General features: G+C 47.0%; 2 protein-coding genes across 5 annotated transcripts; one reads left to right on the forward strand and one right to left on the reverse strand.

Annotated features, from left to right (window-relative positions):
* Nucleotides 1-5532: 5532 nt before the first annotated feature.
* MAPK15 (mitogen-activated protein kinase 15) lies at nucleotides 5533-19677 on the forward strand. Of its 4 annotated transcripts, none has more exons than XM_081950344.1 (14): nucleotides 5533-5693; nucleotides 5786-5884; nucleotides 6004-6033; nucleotides 7322-7472; nucleotides 8038-8168; nucleotides 11085-11248; nucleotides 12321-12460; nucleotides 14313-14370; nucleotides 14510-14647; nucleotides 14767-14872; nucleotides 16661-16922; nucleotides 17874-17965; nucleotides 18723-18866; nucleotides 19136-19677. In XM_081950344.1, exons 1-14 carry the CDS (start codon nucleotides 5619-5621, stop codon nucleotides 19352-19354), a joined length of 1809 nt encoding a protein of 602 aa, XP_081806470.1. In that variant the 5' UTR covers nucleotides 5533-5618; the 3' UTR covers nucleotides 19355-19677. The 4 variants fall into 4 exon arrangements, with proteins under 4 accessions (XP_081806470.1, XP_081806471.1, XP_081806472.1 ...); XM_081950345.1 differs by having other exon boundaries at nucleotides 18726-18866; XM_081950346.1 differs by having other exon boundaries at nucleotides 7322-7412.
* A 2215-nt stretch (nucleotides 19678-21892) lies between these two features.
* On the reverse strand, nucleotides 21893-22903 carry CCDC166 (coiled-coil domain containing 166; the record flags this gene model as incomplete). Its single annotated transcript, XM_081953257.1, has 1 exon — nucleotides 21893-22903. One exon carries the CDS (start codon nucleotides 22901-22903, stop codon nucleotides 21893-21895), a length of 1011 nt encoding a protein of 336 aa, XP_081809383.1.
* Nucleotides 22904-24272: the final 1369 nt, after the last annotated feature.

Consider the following 24272-nt stretch of genomic DNA (forward strand, 5'->3'; position numbering starts at 1 on the left):
GTGCCTATTCCCTCTGGATTTCCTTCCTAACTCTTCCTAGTCAAGAAGACAAAAATACCCAAGTTTCCTTGATGTAAGGGGATCTGAAGGCCAGTCAAGCTCACCACATACGCATGAGAGATCACTAAAATACAAAAATGTTTTAATCTGATGCTTCTAAGGGATAACCATGGTAAGGATGGATGCACTACCTCCATCCCACTCCCACCAGAGAACATCCACGAGTGCAACCAATGCTATTTCTCTTCCTTACCCAGGCTTGAAGTCTGACTTGAAAGGGTCGAGATAATCAAAGGATCCTGGAGTGGCTTCTTGAGGAGGGAGGCACTTCTCCAGTGCCTCTTTAAAAGCAAAGAGACTTTTTTGTCCCCTACGCCTATAGAATCTGAAGGCCTGGTATTTTAACCATAGTCCAGTGAAGGCCTGGTCAGTGAAGACCAGATACTTCAGTATTAGCTCATAGAAGAGGCTCAGATAAAACTATCCTTTATAAAACTTTGCTTCATAAAATTTATTATTATTATGATTATGATTATGATTATTATTATTATTATGATTATTATTATTATTATTATTATTATTGCTGCATGGTTAATCTTTGGTGAGATTCACAGCCTTTGGGGCTGGTTGGTAGCTCAGCAGCTTGAGTCCTAACCAAGGATCTAGGAACTATAAAGGTAACGTCGAAGGATATAAGCTGTTCCAAGTAGGGCGGTTTTTGTAGAATCAGAATGTTCAAATCTGATAAATTTAAAATTTCCAAATAGCGAGGTAGCCCTTTAGGTATTGCTCCAAGGGCTCCAATTACAATCGGGACAACACATGATTTATTATTATTATTATTATTATTATTATTATTATTATTATTATTATTATTATTATTATTATTATTATTATTATTATTATTATTATTATTATTTACATTATTCATTAAACATGAAACTCAGCCAACTGAACATTCAAATATTCATTACAAATACCGGTGACTGGTGCTAATGGGTGATATGGTTTGCTGTCAGCGTCCTAGGTATCAACCAAGTACCTTCTTAAAATATAAGATGTTCCGAGTAGCGCAGTGTTTTGCAGGAAGCTGCAATTTGTTGCTGTATCTTGTAAAATTCTTGGATATGGTGCCAAGTGCCCTGATGACAAGGGATATGCTTCATCCATAGCCGTGTAGTTTCGATGGCCAGGTCGCGATATTTCATGATTTTTTCTAGTTCTTTTTCTTCGACTCTGGCATCTCCAGGAACAGCGATGACGATGATGATGATGATGATTATTATTATTATTATTATTATTATTATTATTATTATTATTAATGTTAATATGTAGAACCTTACTCTTTTCACCATTGAATTTCATTTTATTAGATAGTGCCCAATGTTCAAGTTTGACAGAAAGATCTTGACAAACTTGAACATTGGGCACTATCTAATAAAATGAAATTCAATGGTGAAAAGAGTAAGGTTCTACATTTAGGCAACAAAAACGGAATGCACAGGTATAGTATAGGTGGTACCTTGCTCAACAGTAGTAATTGTGAAAGGGATCTTGGAGTCCTAGTGGACAACCATTTAAATATGAGCCAGCAGTGTGCAGCAGCTGCCAAAAAAGCCAACACAATTCTAGGCTGCATCAACATAGAATCAAGATCATGTGAAGTGTTAATACCACTTTATAATGCCTTGGTAAGGCCACACTTGGAGAAGAGCAACAAAGATGATTAGGGGACTGGAGACTAAAACATATGAAGAACGGTTGCAGGAACTGGGTATGTCTATTCTAATAGAAAGAAGGACTAGGGGAGACATGATAGCAGTGTTCCAATATCTCAGGGGTTGCCACAAAGAAGAGGGAGTCAAACTATTTTCCAAGGCACCTGAGGGTAGAACAAGAAGCAATGGGTGGAAACTAATCAAGGAGAGAAGCAACTTAGAACTGAGGAGAAACTTCGTGACAGTTAGAACAATTAATCAGTGGAACAGCTTGCCTCCAGAAGTTGTGAATGCCCCAACACTGGAAGTCTTTAAGAAGAGGTTGGATAGACATTTATCTGAAGTGGTGTAGGGTTTCCTGTCTAGGCAGGGGGTTGGACTAGAAGACCTCCAAGGTCCCTTCCAACTCTACTATTGTATTGTATTGTAATCTTTGGTGAGATTCACCAAAGGGCTGGTTGGTAGCTCAACAGCTCGAGTCCTAGCCAAGGACCTAGGAACTGTTAAGGTAACATCGGAGGATATTACGTTGTTCCAAGTAGGGTGGTTTTTTGTAGAGTCAGAATGTTCAAGTCAGGTAAATTTAGAATTTTCAAATAGCGAGGTAGCCCTTTAGGTATTGCTCCAAGGGCTCCAATTACAATTGGGACAACACATGATTTCTTTTTCCACAGTCACTCAACCTCAATTTGCAAGTCCCGGTATTTTGTGATTTTTTCTTGCTGTTTATCTTCAATTCATGCATCACCAGGTATTGCAATGTCAATGAACTATACTTTTTTCTTTTCAGTTATTGTTTTTTTTTTTGAAATTTTTTTATTGTTTTAATTAAAGAAAAATACAAAAAAACATTCTTCATTACATCTTGTAGAAAGCGTGTTGATTGGTTACAAATGAATTTCGTGCGTTACTATTCATCTTTCATATTTTTAATTTACATTTTAAAATCGAAGAACTTTATGTATTTTACCATCAATATACCATCATTCTCATTTAGCTGTAATTATTTAAATATGCTTTTATCTAGAATTATTTGCACTTGAAGACACAACCATCTACTGGCATTCATTAGCTATTCCTATAAACCTCCAATAATTACCCTTTTATAGCATATTTCCAACTCACTATCTAAGACTTATATCTAATTGCTTTTACCAATGCCAAGACATATAAAAATCATTAAACATTATCCATTAACATTTTCTTATTGTTATTATAGTTATTTAAAGAAAAAAAAAGAAAAAAAGATTTTTTTTTGTCATTTATATCACATCGCCTCCCCACCGACCCAAGAAAAATTACATTTTTATAATAAAATCTAAACAAAAATATATTAGTGGAATTGATAAATCTTTTCCCCAGGTCACAATGTACAGTTTATATCCAAATTATTTACAACGCAGTTAGTAGCTAAGGCTTGCTCTTGTGCTGCCAAAATAAAGCCGCCTGTTTCTTTTTTCAGCACTCCTGATTTTAACCAGTTCCAAGTTAGTTTTAGGTCAGCTGTGCCTTCAGTACTTTTCAAGTATTGGCCATGCATAGCTTTGCTTTTCCAATTTTCAGCTCGCTTCTCAATTATTTATTTATTTATTTCTTAGCGCTTATAGACCGCCCCCTCTCCCGACTTTTTCTTATATTCAGTTTTTAACTTAGTTGTCTTCAAAAGGCCTCCTTTATTTACTTCCCTAATCATTGGTTCTTCACTTTTCTAGATGTAATCATTCAAGCTGTGTATTATTATTATTATTATTATTATTATTATTATTATTATTATTATTATTATTATTATACTTTATTCATTAAGCATGAAACTCAGTCAACTGAACATTAAAAAATGCATCACAAATGTCATGGACTGATGCTAATGGTTGATACGGGTTGCTGCCAGTGTCCTAGATATCAACCAAGTACCTTCTTAAAATATACAATGTTTCAAGTAGCAGTTTTTTGCAGTTCCGCTGATGTTATTGCAGGAAGCTGCAATTTGTTGTTGTTGTTATTATTTATATTTTATTCATTAAACATGAAATTTAATCAACTGAACATTTAAAAATGTTTTCACAAATACCGTTGACTGATGCTTGATACGGGTTGCTGCCAGCATCCTAAATCAATCAAGTATCTTCTTAAAATATGATGTTCGGAGTAGCAGTTTTTTGCAGTTCCGCTGGTGCTATTGCAGGAAGCTGCATTATTATTATTATTAATCACAGTCAGCCAGATGTTCAGTCTGGGTTTGGCATTTTTGTCTACCTATCGATGATGATGATTACAGAGATTCAGCAAGGTAATATAGATCAGATAAGAAGTAATGTGACACTTACTTTTCATCTATGGGCATAGATCCGGGCAGGAGTTAGAATGCAGTACTACAGGCTACTTCTGCTGACTGCCGTCTGCCTGCAATTTTGCAGTTCGATTCTCTGACTCAGCCTTCCATCCTTCTGAGGTCGGTAAAATGAGGCCCAGATTGTTGGGGGCAATATGCTGACTCTGTAAACTGCTTAGAGAGGGCTGTAAAAGCACTGTGAAGGGGTATATAAGTGCTATTGCTATTAGCATACCAAAAAATGACCCCTAAGTATATGAATGAGCAATTTAGAGACATGCTAAGAACATTGTATAGCATATGCAACTGCACACACAATCAGTACACGCATGAAGTAGTAGGTAACCAATGAGTGTAAGTGAACATTGAGCTTCTTTGTGAGGAAGTATAAAAACTTCAATGCGCACCTATTTAGAATGTCTCCTTCTCCTTTCAAGCTGGAATGTATTGAAACTGTTAGTTTCGAGCTTCCACTTTGCTCCTGTGCAAAAGTATTTGAATTCCACTTGAGGAGTCCTTGGTGCCCTGAGCCTGCTTGTTTTCTTGCAGGCGTTTCATTACCTATACTAGGTAAAAAAACATCAGTGCTAGTAAGGGCGGGGGGAGGGTGTTTGCTGTCAGTTTATAGCGCAGTGGCTTGCCTGTCAGGGTTCTTTGATTGGCCTGTTTGCTGTTGGCTCTTTTGGCAGTTTCCAGATTTGGGTATTGTTTTTACTTGATCCTTGTTAATCTATGTTGATCTAGGTGCCAATTGCTGGTGGAAGTGTTCCTTTTTGGGTGATAGTTCATGGCTGATTTGCCAGAGTGCCAACTTCTAGAAATTCCCTGGCAATTTTGGACTCGGCCTGGTCTAGGATGATCCCATTTTCCCAATTGAAATTAAGGTTAAATCTGTCTATATGTTTTGAAATTAAGAGAATTCTGGTTGAATCCCACAGTCCTCACAGTTGGCTCATTGCACCAGGTGAATGAACGTAAAAGGCGGTCTGTGGCCATCGGAACCAAAAGTACTCCAGGAAAACCAAAAAGCATTTTGTTAAAGGGGGCGAGGGAGACAAATCTTTGCACAGGAGGGAAAAAGAAACGATGCGTGCATTTGACACCACAGATGAAACGGAAGAAAACACCGGTTAGACACGAGGAAGGGCCGTCCAGAGACGTCGCGTCTCCTCCAGGACTCAGAATTTAGCCCGAAGATCCACTTCCTTGCTGCCCACCGGAGGAAAACCAGAGTTCGGGCTCCAAGGAACGCGCGGAAGGCACCGATCCGTCGCCTCGACTGAAAAAGCTGACCCGGCCGCTGGAGGGTGTCCCGCCGAGAGGCCGAGCGCCCTTCAGCTCCGCCCCGGCACCTCCAGGCCGGCGGGGGAGCCCCGAGCGGAACCCGACAGAGGGAGGATCCCAGGGCCACACCAGCGAAAGGGACCGGAGAGGCGGAAAGGGAGGGGCCTCGGGGACGCCACAGGGCGGCCGCTTCCGCCGGGGTGGAGGGGGGCAGGGCCGCGCGTGCTGGGGCCGGCCGTTGCCAGGGCAACCGCGTCTAGCAGCGGCGGCGGCGGCCGGGCCGGAGGATGAGCGGGGCGCCGGCCGAGGTGGAGGAGCCGGTGGCGCGGCGCTACGAGATCAAGCGGCGGCTGGGCAAAGGGGTGCGCTCGCGGGAAGGGGAGGGGGCTTCCCTCGTCTCCCCCCACCCGCTGCCCCCTCGCTGACCCCCGCCCGGCCCCTCCCTCCCCCACAGGCCTACGGGATCGTCTGGAAGGCGACAGAGCGCCGGACTGGGGCCAGCGTGGCGGTCAAGAAGATCTTCGACGCCTTCCGCAACCGAACCGACGCCCAGGTGAAGCCCGCGGGCGGCGACGGGGGGCAGATTCTCGGGGCGGGGGTGGCTGCTGGGGGGCTCCCTCCCTCGCTGCCTGCCTGCCCCGCGCGAGCCTTCCTGCCGCTCTTCCCTTGCAGAGGACCTTCCGGGAGATCCTGTTCCTCCAGGTGAGCCTCCGCGCCGGGCCCCTCCCGAAAGGCGTCGGGAGGGCTTCGAGTGGGCGAGGGCGGGAAGGCGCCTCCAGCGAAGGAAGCAGTCTGGCGGGCGGATGCCGGTTCAGGGCTGGCCTTGCTTGCTTGGTCAGAAAGGGGCCCCGCCCGACCCCGACCCCCTCTCCCTTCGTTCCCTCCCTTGTCTTGGGAAGCTTTTTCCCCCTGAAAGGTTTGAAACGATCCTTCTGAAATAGTTGAAGAAGACGCTTGAGAGCAGGTCCTGTCAGTTCCTGGGCAACCTTTGTAAATGGGTGTTTTGGCCACTTCTTTATACCAGTATTTTTGGATTTGTGAATGGGTTTCAATAGCTTTGTAAGAAATAATAGATTTTATATAAACGGTCGACTCTTTGGCGACAGTATATATAAAAACGACTTTGCAGTCTGCAAGTTTTTCTTAGAAGGGCTTGCTTGGTTGGTAACGATTGAAGGTTCTGCAAAAGAGGCAGACTTCCTATTTGCCCCAGCTTACAGTAATGACAAAAATTAATTAAACTTGTATGCTGCCTGAGTCTGAATGAAATTGGGCAGCTTGCAACAATCAAATGAAATTTCAATAAAATCATTAAAAGACAATAAAGGGTGAACACAGTGAAGTGGGGAGGGGTCCCTTGCTGAAGGCCTGGAAGAAGAGTATACCTGGCAAAGCAGAAGTGTTCCATAGGCATGTTGAGGCATTATTGTTTATGCCACCACGTTTTGGACCATTTGAAGTTTCTGGCTGATCTTCAAAGGCAACCCCATGTAAAGTGTGCTGCAGTATTCAAGCTGCAAGGTGACTAGGGCATGAATGAGTCTCTGAACGCCAAGGCTTCCCAATCTAAAGCCCAATCGGTGCATGAAACTATTTATGCGAAGGCCTTCCTGCTCTTAATACCTGCTCTTCAAGCAGGAGCTGCAAATCCAGGAAGACACACACACACACACACACACCTGGATGGTAGACCAACATGGCTGGGGCAGAAACTCGATCGTCTCCCTTGGCCAGCCTGAAGTCAAAAGATAAAATTAAAAGTATAGCTCTACATTGGCAGGTGACACAACCCTGTTTTAATAGATGTTGAAAACGAAGAGAGTAGAATCCTGTGGTGCCCTACACGGGGTGTCTAGTGAGTGATCTCCCCCCAACCAACTTGAGCCTGCCCTAGAAAAAGAAGAAAAAACCCTGTGTAAATGTGGCCCCTATCCCCAGCTTGGAAGGATGGGAACATAGGCCAGGGCTGTGTTGGTCTTATGTCTTGCAGGAATTTGGAGGGCATCCGAACATCATTCAGCTCCTGAATGTCATCCGGGCTCAGAATGACAAGGACATTTATCTGGTTTTCGAATCCATGGGTGAGCTCTTCCCAGCTTCCCATGAGAGAGGGAGGAAGGCAGGTCGCCAGCACTACAGAAGTCTGTCCAGCTGGGTTCGAATTCTAGAAGTTTGCTTGCATTGTTGTAAACACTTTGGGAGGGTTGTTTCCTGAAGGTAGGGATATAAAATAATGGTAATAAATGAATAAAATTCTAGGAACTAAGGTAGTCAGTTGCCAGGAATTAACACTGCCTCAAAGGTAGCAAAATAAATAAATAAATAAAAGCAAATTTGTAAATGCTATTTCAAATGAAAACTTGAATGGAAGATAAACTTGTGGAGGTGACTTGCAAGACGAGGGTCTGGTGTGATTTAAATTGTTCAGCAATTTGCAGAGTTATTTCAAGGTAATAAAAATGTGTTAATAATGGAAGTATATAGAAGAATCCTTTAGCAGGTTAGGATTTATAATGGGAACTTACGCTCTGCCAATAGGAAACCTGAAAATTAAAGCCAGATCTCTCATTCCACAATGTTTGTGATGTATTCCGCTCAAACAGTGCTAGTGATGTGTTTTGGCCTTCAGCCACCCTTGGAACAATGACTAGGTATCGCAAGCATGATGCAACACATTCATTGCTGCTTTTATGTCCCCTGTTTCAGAAACAGACTTGCATGCTGTGATCAAGAAGGGAAATTTACTGAAAGACATTCATAAGTGCTACATCCTGTACCAGCTCTTGAAAGCCACCAAATTTATCCACTCAGGAAATGTTATTCACAGGGACCAGAAGGTATTACAATACAATACAATACAATAGTAGAGTTGGAAGGGACCTTGGAGGTCTTCTAGTCCAACCCCCTGCCTAGGCAGGAAACCCTATACCGTTTCAGACAAATAGCTATCCAACATCTTCTTAAAGACTTCCAGTGTTGGGGCATTCATTTTATTAATTTTATTTATTTATCAAATTTAAGCCCTCCTTCCAATTTCTTGATGATTCTAGGCACTTAGAAATAAAAAGACAAAGGACTTAAAAAAAAAAGACACAGGTGACCAGAAGAACAGAAAATTAGCCACAATCAGCCACTCTACATCCAGGCACCTGGTCTCTCCCACTGAGAGATCAAGGAGGCATTCAAGAGGGATATCACATCGTGAACTAGCATCATGAACATCATTTTATTGAAAGTTTATTGATGATAGAATAGAATAGAATAGAATAGAATTTTTTATTGGCCAAGTGTGATTGAACACAAAGACAAGGAATTTGTCTTTGGTGCATATGCTCTTAGTGTACATAAAAAGACAAGATACATTCGTCAAGAATCATAAGGTACAGCACTTAAATGTTAGTCACAGGGTACAAATAAGCATAACGATACAAGCAACAAAGTGACAATCATGCAGTCATAGGTGGGAGGAATTTGAATTTTATTGAATTTATAGACCGCCCCCTCTCCCCGAAGGGCGGTGTACAGACAGCAGCTAAAAACCATATACAAAATAAAAAATCTAAAATACCCCTAAAAACAAATTAAATATTGAGCTGTACAATAATAAAAATTAAAAAGCAACCTAAAAAGCCTACCCCTAAATTTAAAATACAGGCCAGAAAGATTAAAGATTAAAGCTACGGTTAGGCCAGGCCAGCTAAGTGGAACAGGTGGGTCTTAAGTTTCTTGTGGAAGGAGCGGAGATCGGTGGTTGTTCTGATGTCGGGGGGGAGGTCATTCCAGAGGGTCGGGCCCATCACAGAGAAGGCCCTACTCCTGGGCGTCGCCCGCTGGCACTGCCTAGTGGACGGCACCCGGAGGAGTCCCTCTCTGTGAGAGCGAATCGGCCGCAGGGATGTGTGGGGTAGGACGCGATCCCGCAGATACCTAGGTCCTGTGCCATGGAGCGCTTTAAAGATGATAGTCAACACCTTGAAATGCACCCGGAAAGCCACCGGTAGCCAGTGCAGCCCGCGCAGGAGAGGTGTTATATGGGAGTACCTAGTACTTCCCATGATTGCCCGCGCGGCCGCATTCTGGACCAGCTGCAGCCTTCAGGTGCATCTCAAGGGGAGCCCCATGTAGAGAGCATTGCAATAGTCCAGTCGGGACGTCACCAGCGCATGGGTGACTGTGTGAAGGGCGTCCCGGTCCAATAGGGGACGCAATTGGCGCACCAGGCGAACCTGGTGGAACGCCCCCCTTGCCACGGCTGTCACATGGTCATCCATCGACAGCCTGGCATCCAGGAGGACGCCCAAATTGCGTGCCCGCTCCACGGGGGCCAGTTGTTCACCCCCGATGGCCAGTGATGGAACCCACTGGTTGAACCGGGGCGCCGGTAACCACAGCCACTCCGTCTTGGAGGGGTTGAGCTTGAGTCTGTTACTTCCCATCCAGACCCGTACGGCCTCCAGGCACCGGGACATCACTTCGACGGCATCGTTGGGGTGGTTCGGTTCGGAGATGGGTGATAGGAACGATGAGAAGACTAATAGTAATAGTAATGCAGCCTTAGTGAATAGTTTAACAGTGGTGAGTGGTGACAATGGTTTTTATACTGAATCCTGGCTTGAAACCTGATTGATCTGAGTCCGGATAATCTGTTTCCTCCAGAATCTTCTGGAGCTGAGGCCCAGGCCTCTGTACCACATTCCCTGAAATGGGACTTTTGGGGGTGAGGAGGTGTCACAACCTCCTTTAATTTATTCCTATTTATGTAGAATAGTCTTAAATTAATGAAAATAAGTTGAATGGGGCCTGAATTATCTTAACTATGTCCAACCTTCTTTCAAACACTTCATTTACTTATTATATTTCTATACTTCCTTTCCCGGGTTGTATAGTTTATAGCTTAACTATGAGGTCAGTTAAATTGAGAGAAAGTAATTAGGCAATTTGTGTCATGGTGAAGGCATCAGGCTAGAAACTGGGAGTCTGTGAGTTCTAGTCCTGCCTTTGGCATGAAAGCCATTTGAGTGACCTTGGGCTGGGCCATCCACTCCCAGCCCTAGGAAGGAGGCAATGGTAAACAACTTCTGAAAAATCTTGCCAAGAAAATTAACAGGGATTTGTTCAGGTAGTCTCGAGCATCAGATACAATTGAACGGAATGGGGGGGGGGGGGGTCAGTCCTAGGTCTTGGGGTGAGTTTCATGGTCTGTTTCTTGGCTAGATCTTAGCCTGATACAAGAAGGACAAGGAAACCTTTGGCCCCTGGGTAATGATCTCCAGGGGAGTAGGGGGGGGGGTAATATACCCCAGCAATGGAGAAGAACATACCTTGTATTAGGTGGATTGCAGACAGTCTCCCCTCTAACATAAGCACCATTATCTTGCATGCACAATATCTAGAAAATTCACTTGTCACTTGGCAGTTAAGGTTTAAAGCAGGCTTTATAAAAGAAGATTTTAAAGCCTCATTATACTGGACAATGAATTATTATTTTAAGGGAGAGGGGAGGCTTTCCCTCCCCTCCGAGGTACCATCCTACCCTCAAAAAATATGTTCTCCATCCTGCATTGAGGTCCTAAAATGCATTTCTTTTATTAACTGGAATGTTTTTTGAGAAGAAGCTCTTATCTTTGATCCCCGCTGTTCCAAAATATTCCTTTTTTACCTCCTCTTAGTAGAATTGGGCATAGTGGGATGCCAGTGGGTCAGGTGATTTGATGGTTGCATGAGTCCTTCTTTTCATCATCTTTCACTTCCAGCCTTCCAACATCTTGCTGGACAGGGACTGCTTTGTGAAGTTGTGTGATTTCGGACTGGCTCGTTCCCTGGGCCAAATTGAAAAAGATGAAGGCAACCCTGCACTTACTGAGTATGTTGCTACTCGCTGGTACCGAGCCCCTGAGATCCTGCTTGCATCAAAATGGTAAGGAATGGAATCCACGTGAATTGTAGAAGAAGGGAGAGTGGTTTTCTCCTGCTTTACTTTTCCTTCCCAGAGATGTAATAGCAACACCCAAAGTTCCAAGCTTTTTTGAGGGGGGATTAAACAAGCTGGAGCTGCAGAGTGAAGTTGTAGATAGGTTTTCATAACTAGTTGCTTGTTAGATTACGACAGAAGGGAACTGTTCCCTGTATTCTGAGTTTGTGGCTTCCTGGGTTAATCATTTGAAATTTGTACAAACCTTGAGCCAATTTGAGGGTACAGCTTAGAAATTAGAGCAGCAAACCACATAGCAGTTCTCCCCATTTTGAACCAGGACCAACCTTGGTTCAAAATATCCAGTTAAGAGAGGAGCTCGTGGATCCACGTATTGCATCTGAAAAAGCTTCAAAGAAATGGGCTTATTCTCCAGCGTTTTGACTGGGAGTTGTGAATGTGTTTCTTCCAAAGCTCCTGCCACTTCGGGTTTGTAGCTGCTGGACGTTCTTTTATTTTTTGAGTTTTTCCATAATTAAAGGATAATTCAGGAGCCAATAAATTCAAATAAGAATTGGCAAAACGCAATTGGCCACCTCTTAATGGTTGCATTGATTAAAAAAATATTCTTGAGTTGCAAAGATACAAGATGTAAAGCGACACCAATATCTTGGGTTGTTTTGTAAAGAGTGAGGCCTTGTGGGGGTCAGAAGATCTGAGTGCTCAGGGAGACTACCTAAGCCATTGCTTTTCCCTTTCCCCCTTACTACTGGTTCATTTCCAAGGAAACCACCTTGCCTGGATCAAATTTTCCTTTTTTGTGACCCATACAGTATGTATGCATGCACCTTCTTTCTTTTTTTTCTTTGGCAGGGTAGCGGGTAGTTTACTCCCCTCCCCCTCTTTTTTGGCATTGCAATAACTTCCAACTCTTAAATATGGTTCAGTGTCAGTTACAGTGTTCAGCAGCAACACAAAACCGGCCCCTCTTCCCACGTTTGGTGCCTGCGGCCTCTCTGCAGGGTGTGGGGAGGGGGGAAGTTTGAACCCAGCTGCCTTTTTTCTTCCTTCCCTGCAGTTACACCAAGGGGGTGGACATGTGGAGCATTGGCTGCATCTTGGGGGAGATGCTCTTGGGGAAGCCTCTGTTCCCAGGAACATCCACCGTCAACCAAATAGAGCAGATCCTGCGTGTTATTCCTCCCCCCAGCACAGAAGGTAAGAAGGGCTCCCTCTGTGGGTGCGTGGGTCTCTCCGTCTCTGCCGAGATCTGATGGGACAGGCAGGTGGAGCCTCCCGGAATTCCCTTCCTTGATGTAAAAAGCTGCTTCGTTCTTGCATCACCACATTCCCTTTGTTTGGCCCAGAGCTCTGGTCCCCCTTATAAGATACCTTTGTCCTCAGCCAAGCTTCAGAAAGGAGGCCGGGGTGGCCCACCGAAGTGCCTTTCCCCTCCCCTTTCTGTCTGTCATACTGCTGGCCACAGGCACCGGCCTTCTTAGTGGTTTGGGAGCTGATCCCAGTCTTGGCATGAAAGGGAACCATAGAGTTGTAAAGGAACTCTGGTGTCATCTCGTTCATCCCCCTGTTAAGACTGGAATTTGTGGGGATGTCTAGGGCGCTGAGAGTGTCCATGGAGATCAGCAACCCGACCTCCTGTCCCCCCCCTCCCCCACTGAGTTTAGGGGAGCAGGAGGGTAAACGTCCAGGACATAAAGTCAGACTGGAGAACCACCTAGTGTCCCCTTTCTGCCCCCAACCACAGAGACAGTGCAGACCAGCCTCATTTGGAAAAGGCTCTGGCGTCTGTGTCCCCAAGCTTAACTGCAAAATAAGCCTTCTTTCTGGCTCTGGAGATCAACGAGGCGACCCGAATCTGATAGATCTAACCGTGGATGGGGAGGGCTGCGGGAGGCTCATGTGAGCGTAGTCCAAACCCAGAAGTGAAGATGAAGAGGGGTCGCATAGCAGTGCGCCTGATGTAAAATCCCCCCCAGTTCAATTCAATCATAGCTTCTTCAGCTCAGCTGAAGCGGGATTTGTTTGCGGCTGTGTTGTTTTGCAAACGGGAATGCAGGAAAGTGTAAGGGAGGCAGAGAGCAGTGTGGCCGGTCTCCTTCAGGAGCCCTAGAGGAGCCCTGGATGGAAGAGCAAAGGGGAGGAACGAAAGGGAATCCGATTACTTTGGACCCCTTCCTGCTGTCCTTCTCTGGTGGCGCTTCCCTCTAAGCGGTGTCCGTTCCTGGCCTCTCTCCAGGGAGTTGACCTCTAGGATCGTCGCCAGAACAGAAGGCTATCTGCCCCTGTTCTTTCAAAGTATTCACTGGAGAACAAGAAGGTAAAAGTAGTCTGCAGGCAGTTTACTTGTATTTCCTGGATTTATGTGCCACTGAAGCCCCAAACTGATTGGGTGATGTACACAACCAGTAGGGTAACCTAATTAAAAGCTACATGCTTCAGTGATGTTTACTCATCTGTGTCTGGCAGAGCCACCAACAATTCTGTAAAACATTCCACCCTGCAGGAGGTATCGGGGTTGACCTCTCCTGCTGGAAAAGCTGAGAAGGCGCTCCTCGGTGGTCCCTGAGACCCCGGGGGAATCTTCTTCGAAAAGAAGGGCAGAAACCCCTGGGAATCCCATGGAGACCCGCTACTCGATCGGCCATCGAGAGTATTCAGAGAAGACTGCTCTGAGATGCCGTGTCTTCTGGGGTGTGGACGGATGGGTGGCCTGCTGGATGGCTGCTGAGGGAGGGAGTGCCTGCTCCTGGCTAGTAAGTGGACAAGTGAGAAGGGAAGGCAGCCAGGCTCCAAGGATCGAGCCCATGGGATGGGAAAACTGGCTACCCTCCATCCAGGAGAAGGACTTGTAGAGGAGCCCCCTCCGCAGGGGCAGGAGAGTGCAGTATGCCTGGCCTAATTCCTGCCGGAGGCCCCTCCTTCATCTGTCCCAGGGACCTGCCCGAAAGAGCAGGGAGGGAAAGAGTGCCTGGCATTTTGTTTTGTCAGAAGTTAGGGCCCAAGCTAGGCTCTTCGCTCAAGGACCCCGATCCGTTGCTTTGCTTTGCAGATTTGGAGGCCTTCCATTCTGACTACCGAGCCTCAGTTATCAACCGTGTGAGCTGCCAGTGAGTGTTTTATTTTGCTGTGAGGGGATCACACTTCCCCAGGAGGCACCCTCCTTCAGGCTAGCAAGTGCCTTGGGTAAGGCTGGCTTCGGAGCACTCTGTGGAGCGGAACTGCAGCGTGCTTTCTGTTCGGCTGCAGGCCCCAGCTGCCTCTGGAGGAGCTCTTGCCTGCCTCCACCCCTGCCCAGGCCCTGGACCTTCTGAAACGGCTGTTGGTGTTTAACCCCGAGAAGCGGCTAACAGCAGAGGAGGCGCTGCAGCACCCCTACGTGCAAAGGTGAGAGCTCCATGGAGGTTCGATACAGCCAACTGGCCTCTCAGATGGCCAGAGCCGTTTCTGTGCCCATTTCAGCCTCCTTCAGTCAGCCTTGTGCTCAGCCGGCCTTCTTTCGGTAGGTTCCACTGTGCCGCCAAAGAGCCTGCTCTCGACTACAGTGTGACCCTCCCTCTGGCTGATGACGTGCAGCTCTCGGTGGCTGAGTATCGCAATCGGGTTTATGAGGTAACCCCCTGCTCCTATGGACCCCGAGGGGCCTTTAATCCTACTCTTGGGAGATCTTAATGGCCCTCAGGGAGCTGAAGACGCATGTCCGGAAGCTGTAGGAACTTTGGGAGAGAGTGGCCGTGCCATACTAGGATTTACCTTGACGCGGGCAAGGGTAACTGAACAAAGTCAGACTACTGTTCTAGATTTTAAGGACTGACTTCAACAAACTAAGAGAAAGAATAGGAAGGATTCCATGGATGGAAATCCTGAAGGGAAAACAGTTTGGGAAAACAAAGTAACAAAGACCCAAACAAAATACCACAGAGGAAGAAAAACGTGAGCAGCTCGGTTGCACAATTTATTATTTATTTCTTTAGATTTCTAAACCGCCCCCTCTCCCAAAAAGGGACTCGGGGCGGTGTACAGTCAGATAAAATGCAGATAAAATACATGAATAACAATATAAATAATATAAAAGGAGCTCTCTCATCAGCTGAAGGATAAAAAGGAGAAACATAATAGTGGCAGGCCAAAGACCCAAAAGAAAAGGTGGAGCAGAATACTAGTTTGAGTTTGCAAGGACAGTCTGGAAGGCTCAAAGTAAGCTTTCAACAAATGCCAAAATAACAAAAAAAGTTTCTGATAACCCTGTATAGGTTTCTATATAAGGACCAAGAGGAAAGTCAAAGAAATGGTCAGTCCACTAGCTGGAAAAAATGGCAAGAAGGTGACAGGAGAAGATGAAAGTGTTCAATCCTTTTTTACATCTGCATTTATGCAAAAGGAAAAAATAGCCCAACCTGTCAAAAGCAGCACATTGGGAGACAAAAGAAGAATGCAGGACAAAATAGGCGAGGAATTGCCTAGAGAACACCTAACTGTTCTCACTGAGTTTTAAGTTTCCTGGCCAGAGGGTTTTTACCCCAGGGTGCAGAAGGAATTGGCAGATGTGATCTCAGAATCCATGAATGAAATCTTTGAGAGCTCCTGGAGCACAGCGGAACTGCCAAAGCACTGGAAAAGAACTGATGGGGTTCCAGTCTACAAAAGAGGGGGGGGGGGAATGGATCCAGGAAATTATACTTGACATCAACTTGACATCAATACCTGGGAAGAATCCTGGAAAAGATAACCAAGTGGAGGATTTGTGAGCATCTAGAAATGAACAAGGTGATTACTAGAAACCAGCATGAGTTTGTTAAGAACAGGTCATGCCAAACAAATGTAATTGCCTCCTTTATAAAGTGACTAAATTAATGGAAATTCTGTGGATGCAGTAGATTTCAGTAGGGCATTTGATAAAGTAAACTATATCCTACATCATCTAGGTGCCCTAGTGGGCCACCACTTAAATATGAACCAGCAATGTGGTGCAGCTGGCAAAAAGACCAACAAAGTCTTGGGCGGCATCAACCAAGGGATAGCAGCAGCAGCCAAAAAAGCATTGGCTTTTTGGCTGCTGCCGCACAATACTGGCTCATATTCATTGTCTACTAGGATTCCCTCTCAGAGTTACTACTATTGAGCCAGGTACCGCCTGTAATAGTATATCTGTCCATTTGGGTTTTGTTTTTTTTTTTGCTTAGAACCTTTTTTTTTTCACCATTGCATTTCATTTTGTTAGATAGTGCCCAATGTTCTAGTCTGTCAAGTTCCTTCTGTAGCTTAAGCCTATCTTCTGGACTGTTGGCTATTCTTGTCATCTCCCTCCCATTCCCATCTCATCCCTCCCTCCCTCCGTCCCCCCTTACTCTCTCTCTCTCTCTCTCTCTCTCTCTCTCACTCACTCTCTCTTCTTTCCAGTTGATCTTGGAATGGAAGGCCAGTAGCCAAGCTGAGAAGCAGCCCCTCCAGGGAGATGTTCTTCCATCTGGTTCCACAGATGCCAGTTCCCCTCTCAGAGCCCACTGTCCAATGAAGGGTGGGACCCAGCTTCTTCTATCCCATGGGTCCCCACCACCTTTTGTGGCAGCTTCCCAGCGGAGAGCAAATGAGCCAAGAAACCCTTGCCCAAAGCCAAAGTTGAGCACCGTCTGCAGTCCTACTGTTAATGCAGCTGCCCAAAGTAAGTGCCTTCTCTTTGCAAATGTTTCCATGGATAGTTTAATTACATTCCAAGATGTCCCAAATGTGCTTTTTCAAAAAGCAACTGGACTTTTTTTCCCTTGAAGATGTTTCACTTCTCATCCAAGAAACTTCTTCAGTTCTGACTAAATGGTGGAGAATGGAAGAATTTATATTCCTTGCAGTCATCTGGTGGTTTTGAGAGTCATTGAGGCCACTTTGAGGTTTATCTGTGCTCTGAGAGTCAACTGAATAGCGCAAATGGTTATGGGACCTTTTCGGGGACTGCTGAAAGGACTGTGTTGTAAACGGGGGATAGGTGAGGTTGTATCCCTCCCTCTGTGTTGATAGAGGGCTGTTCAATTTTAATGTAGAAGGGTCTCTGACCCTTCTTTCAAGCTAGTGGTCCCTTCTGTCCAGAACGTGGACTTTGCTGTCTTCAAAAAAGTGACCCCTGTCTTTAAGATGCAGATGGACTGCTGAATCTTGTCCTGATGGGTTTGTAACCACAATGGAGGTACAGGTGAACTCATGGTGCAGCCGTCTTTCTGTCTGTAGAAACCTTCATTGTATTTAAAATAGATAGTGATCAGGCAGAGGTCCAGCATGGCACACATGTGCTCTGGGCTGAGGTTGGTTCTGTGAGGGGTCTGCAGATAATTTCTCAGCCATCCTTGATTTAAGAATTTCAATTCAGGTAGTCCTCGCTTACCAATTCCAATCGTTAAATCAAGGATGTACAGCGGCCTTTATGGGGCACTCCGAGCAATTTCCTTCAAGAAATGGGCAAAGGCAGGACAAAGGCTACTTGACAGTTCCAATTTACTGACCACTTTGTAAGCGTTCCAGGAACTGCACCCGTGATCGTTGGGGACCTTGGAGCCTCAGGTGGTCTATTCCTGCCTGTGATTTGCCCATCTCTTTCTTTTTCATGTTTCTCCCCATTCCAAAGATTTCCTGCCTGCTGGCAACGTGGCAATGGGTCAGCCTCCCTCCAACCTTCGGCAGTATCGGAGAGCAGCGGGCACCTCCGCTCTTTGGGACGTGAGTCGCTCTGCCTTTCTCTTTTGCTGATCTAGACCTTCTAGGATTGCAGGCCTCCACCAGGACCACAGGAGCTCCCAGGCCTTGCAGAGATCCTTTCCAATTGCCATGCCATCTCCCTGGGGGCTGGCATGCTTCACCCAAGGAGATCCCCCTGGCTCCCACTCATTTTGATTCCAGAGTGCTGCCAAGTTTTCCTTCTGTTGATCAAGGGTTCTCAGTTTGGAGGGGCTTCCAAGAAGGGGGCCCAGTGCTTCCTACATGTTGCAGCCCGGATGGGCCTCCCCTGCAGAGCCATTCAAACATTCGTGTAGCCCTCTGTCCTCCCTTCCTTTTGGGTTGCACATTGTCCCCTTGGAAGCAGAAAGGAGAAGCTCTGCCTCACAAAATGACTACTCGGGCGATGTCTAAGGGGCCATGCAGATAAAAGCCATTGTACCCCAACCTCACAGGGTCTTCTTGAAGGAGTCCCCCAGCTCTTAGCCCACCTGAGTGCGAAAGAAGCCCTGCGTGCTGACGATCAGCCTTCAGGTGTTTCTGCCTTTGGACGGGCTGCCTGGCAAAGCAAAGGATGTTCTTTGTCTGCCCTTCCGTCCGGTGGGGCTACCTTGGGCTTCCTTTAACCTGAGTGCTGTGGGGGGAGTTGTGTGAGGCCAGGCCAGTGGGTTTGCGTGCAGTTCAGAGTCATGCACCGAGGCAGGGAGTGGGTGAATCTAGGAGTCCCACTCAAGCTCCATCTCTCTGTCATCTGCCTCAGCAGGTGCCGAAGGGACCGGGGGCAACAAGCCAGGCCGCATCCCCCTTCAAGCCTGTTTCCTTGCTCAGCCAGGCTCAGGAAGCAGCCCTCAACCAGCATCTGACGAGGAAGGGGTCCGTTCCCAGCAGGGTTGCCGTGGGGCTGGTGAGTGAAACTGTCCTGACCCTCAGTCTTGGGCTTGGCTGCCTTCCAGCTGGAGGCCTCTGAGACGGCCCAGGGTCACTTTCCCTGGCCAGAGAAGGCCACAGGTGGCCTTGGGATGGGAAACACCTCCCACCGGGCAGTGGTTGTGTGGGATCAGTGGGGGGGGAGTGCTATGCTCCCCCTTGAGCCTCTTCCAATTGTCCATCTTTTAGGAGCCTGCCTCTTTGATTTAGCCCCAACTCCCCTCTTTGCTCTTGGCAAATCCACAGATCCACCCGGAATCCCGTGGCAGGGAAGCTCATTTCTTTCTGAAGCCATGCAAGAAAATGTTCCAGGTTACAGCAAACGTCGGGATAGCTGGTGATCCCAAGGCCCACCTGGGCAGCTACTCCCAGTCCTATGGAACCATCTGCAAGTCTGCCCTCCAGAATCTGCCTGTCTCCGGTGCTTCTCGCCCAGTGCTTGACCCCAGCCCCCAGCAGTTCTGAGCGTGGCCTCTGGTCACCTGCAGCAGGGGAGGCAGGCAGGCAGGCAGGCCTCCTCCTCCTCCTCCTCCTCCTCCTCCTGCCTCCTTCGGGCAGGCAGAGGCCTCCAATCAGCCTCCAATCAACCGCATCTGTCTTTGATTCGTCATGACCCCAAACCCCTGGGATCCACCAAGAGAGAAGGAAGTGAGCCGTTGCCTGGTTGCAGCCAAGTGACAGGTCTTTTAAAACACCCAAGCTATCCAACCTGTGTGTTGATCTCACAATCGAATAAAGCCTCCCCCTCCCCAAAAAAGCTTCTGAGATAAAAGCCTTTTCTACATGGATTAAAATTGGCAGTGCCTGTTTTTTATTCAGGGTAGGCTGGGTTTTGAACCACGGGCACTGGGTTGGCTTTGACAGGGGGCTGGTTTCCAGCTGGAGTCCCTGCCCATCTGGTCTCTGCTTCCAAGGACCTTTTCTGAAGAGCTCTGCTGTGTTTTCCCCACTTCTGTTCCCTTCTGATCCTGCAGGAGCCCCTCCAGAAGGCCCATCGGAGGCTGGGAGAGGGATCCCAGAGCATGTGGGAGGGGGGATAATTTAGCCAGGGATGCCTTTGTGTGTCCCCTTCCTCAATAATGCCGCTACTGGCACCCGCATGGGAATCAACACCAGGCTTGATGGAAAGAAGGGAGGCTGACCATCTCAGGTTGTGGCCCTCTGCCAGTAGGGCACCTTTCCAGAATGGGACCCAATTTAATCCATAGGCAGAAGTTTGGAAAGTGTCTTGCAGAGATGTGGTACGTCTCCCAATTTACGCCTGTGGAGCTGCCGCTCCCCCTTCTTTCCTGGACCTGCAACCAGCCCTTTGTTCCCAGGGTCTGCAGACGAGCATTGGGGACTTTTCATAAAAAGGTTGGGAAAGGGTTTGGAAGCCGAGCCAGGGGTGCTTGTTCCCCTACCTTGACCTAGAGACCCCTACAGTGGGAAGGGGTCATGTAGGCCCACGACCAGTGCTGTCTTCTGCCTGGGGACGGGTGGAGGCCATTTAAGCCCATGCAGCACAGGGGAGGCTGTCCTTTCTCTGGGTCATTGGCTCCAGTCTCACTTGCTAAAGTCATCTTTCCTAATGGCTGTCTTGCTGTGGGTAAGTGGCATTGGGGACTCTTTTTGGACCCAAAGACCACTCAGAGGTTCTTTTATGGCAAAATGGACCATTGTCCAGAACGCTGCTCTCCAGCAGTGCCTGGCCTTGGCTTTCCTGTCACCTGTGCAGCCAGCCGGAAACGGGGTCCTATCAGCTGAGAGGCCACAGTGCACTCCCATCAGGGGGATGGGATGGGGTGGGGGCTACTGTGGTGCTGCCAAGGGGGAGAAAAGATCCCAGATGGCCCCGGCCCAGGAGAGCTGGAAATCAGGTGTCCAAGGGGGAGGACATGGGGACAAATGTACCCTACCTTCCTACAGACTTGGCGTGTTTAGCCTAAAGAAGCGAAGACTAGAGACGCTCTTGGACATTGGGGAAGTTGCTCCTGAGGGCGGAAGGAGGCTTACAGAGGGAGATCCAAACTCAAAATGAGGAATTTCTGGCCGAGTTTCCTGAAGATCGGAATGGGGCAACTCGCAGGCATCTCACCCCTGCTGACTTGCCATGGAACAATTCAATTCAGGTTAACTCAAGAGAGGGACAAGTGAATGGTGCAATCCATGCTCTGGCTCACCCCAACCTTGAGGGCTTCTAACTTGAGAAGCAATAGCAATAGACTTGTATACCGCTTCACAGTTCTTTGCATCATTCTCTAAGTAATAAGTCAACCTTGAGCTGGTTAAGATCAAACCCCTGGCAGCAGGGGTCAGCCTGCAATAGGGCATTCTTGCCACCAGGGCTCGTAGTGGTGAGAATGTTCAAAGCTAAAGCGAGATGAGGCAGGCGGCAATTTGTTGTCCCTCTCTTTAGTTATCCAGTTGTCCTAAACCCGCTGGAGGTGATGGAGGTGCTTCATCGTCCATGTCTAAAGGGCTCTTGGAAACTTGGTGGTCCATTTCTATAATATGCACAAATGCAGGAAAGAAGCAATTTACTTTGGAGAAGCTGGATCTGTCAGTGGGTCTGGCATCTAATCTTCATCTTAAAACTTGCACAATGGGTCTGTGCCATCACATATTTATCTGTGGCGTTTGCTAAATCTCTCCAAAGTGTAGCCCCAAATGATGGAAGTTTTAAAAATAACATTTATTTTAACATTGGTTTCTGTGGCCTCTCTCACTGTGTAATTTGTCAGGGAAACTTGCAATAAAACCAAAGGACCAATATAACTCCAGAACATTTAGAATAAACAGCCATAAATAACTACGTTGCCGCCATCCCTGAAGGTAAGAGCGGCCCTGCCTGTGGGTGTCAGCTCAGCCTCACTAGCAGGAGCATCACAGGAGCTGCTTTCCATGAAGAGCCGCCTGGATCCTCGTCTGGGAAGGAAACGGAAGCGAAAGGCCACCCATGGGCGGCTGTGCCTGGCTGCAGGGGCCAGGAGAGGGAGCCCACCTGCCCAGGCGGTGTGACATTCAAGCACTGAGTGTGGGAATGTGAGGCACAGCCATCCTTTCTGGCTCACAGCTGCATGGGAGCGGCCCAGATCCCTGCACAATCAGCAGGCTGTCCCCTGGAGTGGAAGAGGAGTCAAGCTTGCCCTTGGCTGGTGGATTGCAACGAAAGCTGGTGCCGGCAGGGATGACCTGGCAAGAGCCACGCTGCTGCAGCCAGGAACGCCTGCGTGCAAGGTCTTGCCTGCACTGGTGTTCTTGAAAAAGTCGCTGCTGCTGCTCCCGCAAGTGCCTCAGAAAAGCCTTGAGCATTTGGGCTTGCTTAATGAGGCTCAGAAGCTCATTCTGCAGACTCCAGTTGTCGGCTTTCACTTGCTTGGTGTGCTGGATTAGACTGTGTACTGCCGCCTCTTCTGCCAGCTTGGCCAGAATTTGGAGCTTCTGCTCAGCGTTCATCTCATATTCGGCTGCCTGGTGAAGGAACCGGCTCTTGACTCTGTGCATCTGATCGGCGTGCTGTATTTTGGTGATCAGCAGCTCCTTCTCCAGCTCCCGTATCTGGGTCAGATGCCGAAGCTGCAGATCCTGCCAGGGCTGCAGCTCAGCCACTTCCCTGTTCAGGAGGAAGAGCTTGTTTTCCAGCTCAATGAGCTGGCGCCTCACCTCCTTCTCTCTCTCAGCGTACTGAGCAGCCACCTCTGATTTCTGCTTCTGGATCTGAGAGAGGTCAAACCGATTCTGGTCATTCAGGGAAATGATGGCATTCTGACAACGGACGGTTCTCCGGGTTAAGTAAGAGAGGTAGACCTTGCTGGCCTCTCGGACCTGCTGGGCTTCCTTGTCTAAGTACTCGTTTTCTGACTGGAAGTGCCGCAGCCGCTGAGAGTAGGTTATGATGTGTTCAGAGAGGATGTCAAGTTCCTTCTGCAAGCGCTCCTCCTTCTCACTCACAAAAGGTGCAGCACTTGAAGGGCCCACAGCCCCATCCTTGCCTTTGCCCCTCTTCCCTTTGGGCTTTTTCTTTGGGGCCATCTTGGTTAGGCCAAATGGTTGAATTTCAGATGCTGCTGAAACAGAGAATGACAAACGGTCACATCCCGGACCACGTCTACAGATTCACAGGCTGTTAGTAATGACGTTTTAAGGCACCCAGAGCCCCCTGGAGCGGGAGGTTCCTCTCATTGGATGAGGAGGGTTGAGTTGCATTGCGCCTGAGGGTCAGTCTGCCTCACCAAATTATGGGGAGAAGCAAAAGCCTTCTGCTTTGCATCAAAACGGGCAAACTCACACAAACTCCCCAACAACTTCTCTGAACCTGTTCTAATTTCTATGAATTGTTCTAACGCGGCAATCAGAACCGAACACAGTACTGAAGTTATTTAATTTAGAACAGAATTATTTGGAACAAGCTTTTTCCACATGGAAAACTCCATGGTTTCTCTAGAGTCACATTGTTTGAATGGGGTGGCATTGTTAAGTCTAATAAATATATGCATTTGCACTTTACACTTCTGTTGACGAGGCCTAAAGTTGTTTTTTCATTGTTCCATAGCCATGTCTTACTGCTGGCTCATATTCAGTTCACTGTTCCAAAATGTTTTTCACAAGTGCCAAGCCAGATAACTCCCACTCTATACCCAAGCATTTGATTTCTCTTTCAGATGAAGAATTCTGCATTTATTCTGAAGTTTTCAACTTTCTCTAACCTAGCAAGATGAATTGTGACTCTTTCTCTCCTGTAATAATAATTACTTCACCTGTTTTTTGTCCGCTGAACCAGTGGTGGGTTGCAAATTATTTTACTACCGGTTTGGGCATGCTTGCGCTTGCGTGCAACGCTTTGCGCAGAAGCATCCACGCAGGTGGGTGGAGCCTCCCGCCCCGACTACTACTGGTTCGCCCGATCCGGATCGAACTGGGAGCAACCTACCTCTGCTCTGAACAACATGACAAGCAATCGCTGTAAGTTCAACAGCAATATGCTTCAGTAGCTACAGCTGAGCAAGATTTATTTCAGGCTCACTTGTGGGATTTGCTCATAAATCAAAGGTTTATGAAAGCCTCTTTCTGAGAAAAAAGGTTATTCAGAAACACTGTATTCTTTTAATAATAATAATAATACCTCAAAAGTCAGCATACATAAATCAATGTTGAAAGTACCTCTCCACCAGTAGGTTTGATCCCAAGATAAGTAATGGAAATGTGATAAGGAATCAGCTCCATTCATTTTTCCAGAAATGTGCTGAATAACAAGATCATAAGGTTGCACTCTCCAACTGAGATGGCAAAATGTGCCTTTAGCTGAATGAAGCATGAACATGAGTGATTTGTGATCTTTGAGCAACACAAATGAATTAGAATGAATTTAGAACTTCCTGTAATTTCAGGTTTTTCCAGAGAA

The sequence above is a fragment of the Natrix helvetica genome (assembly GCF_964273705.1).
Source record: "Natrix helvetica genome assembly, chromosome: 4".
In the NCBI taxonomy this organism is placed as follows: Eukaryota; Metazoa; Chordata; class Lepidosauria; order Squamata; family Natricidae; genus Natrix; species Natrix helvetica.

Excerpts from the sequence above, each read along its gene's own strand:
- MAPK15 (XM_081950344.1), top strand. The coding sequence starts at position 5,619 with ATGAGCGGGGCGCCGGCCGAGGTGGAGGAGCCGGTGGCGCGGCGCTAC. Across the intron at positions 14,873-16,660 it reads ATCGCAATCGGGTTTATGAG|TTGATCTTGGAATGGAAGGC; the intron begins GTAACCCCCTGC and ends TCTTCTTTCCAG. Across the intron at positions 17,966-18,722 it reads GCACCTCCGCTCTTTGGGAC|CAGGTGCCGAAGGGACCGGG; the intron begins GTGAGTCGCTCT and ends CATCTGCCTCAG.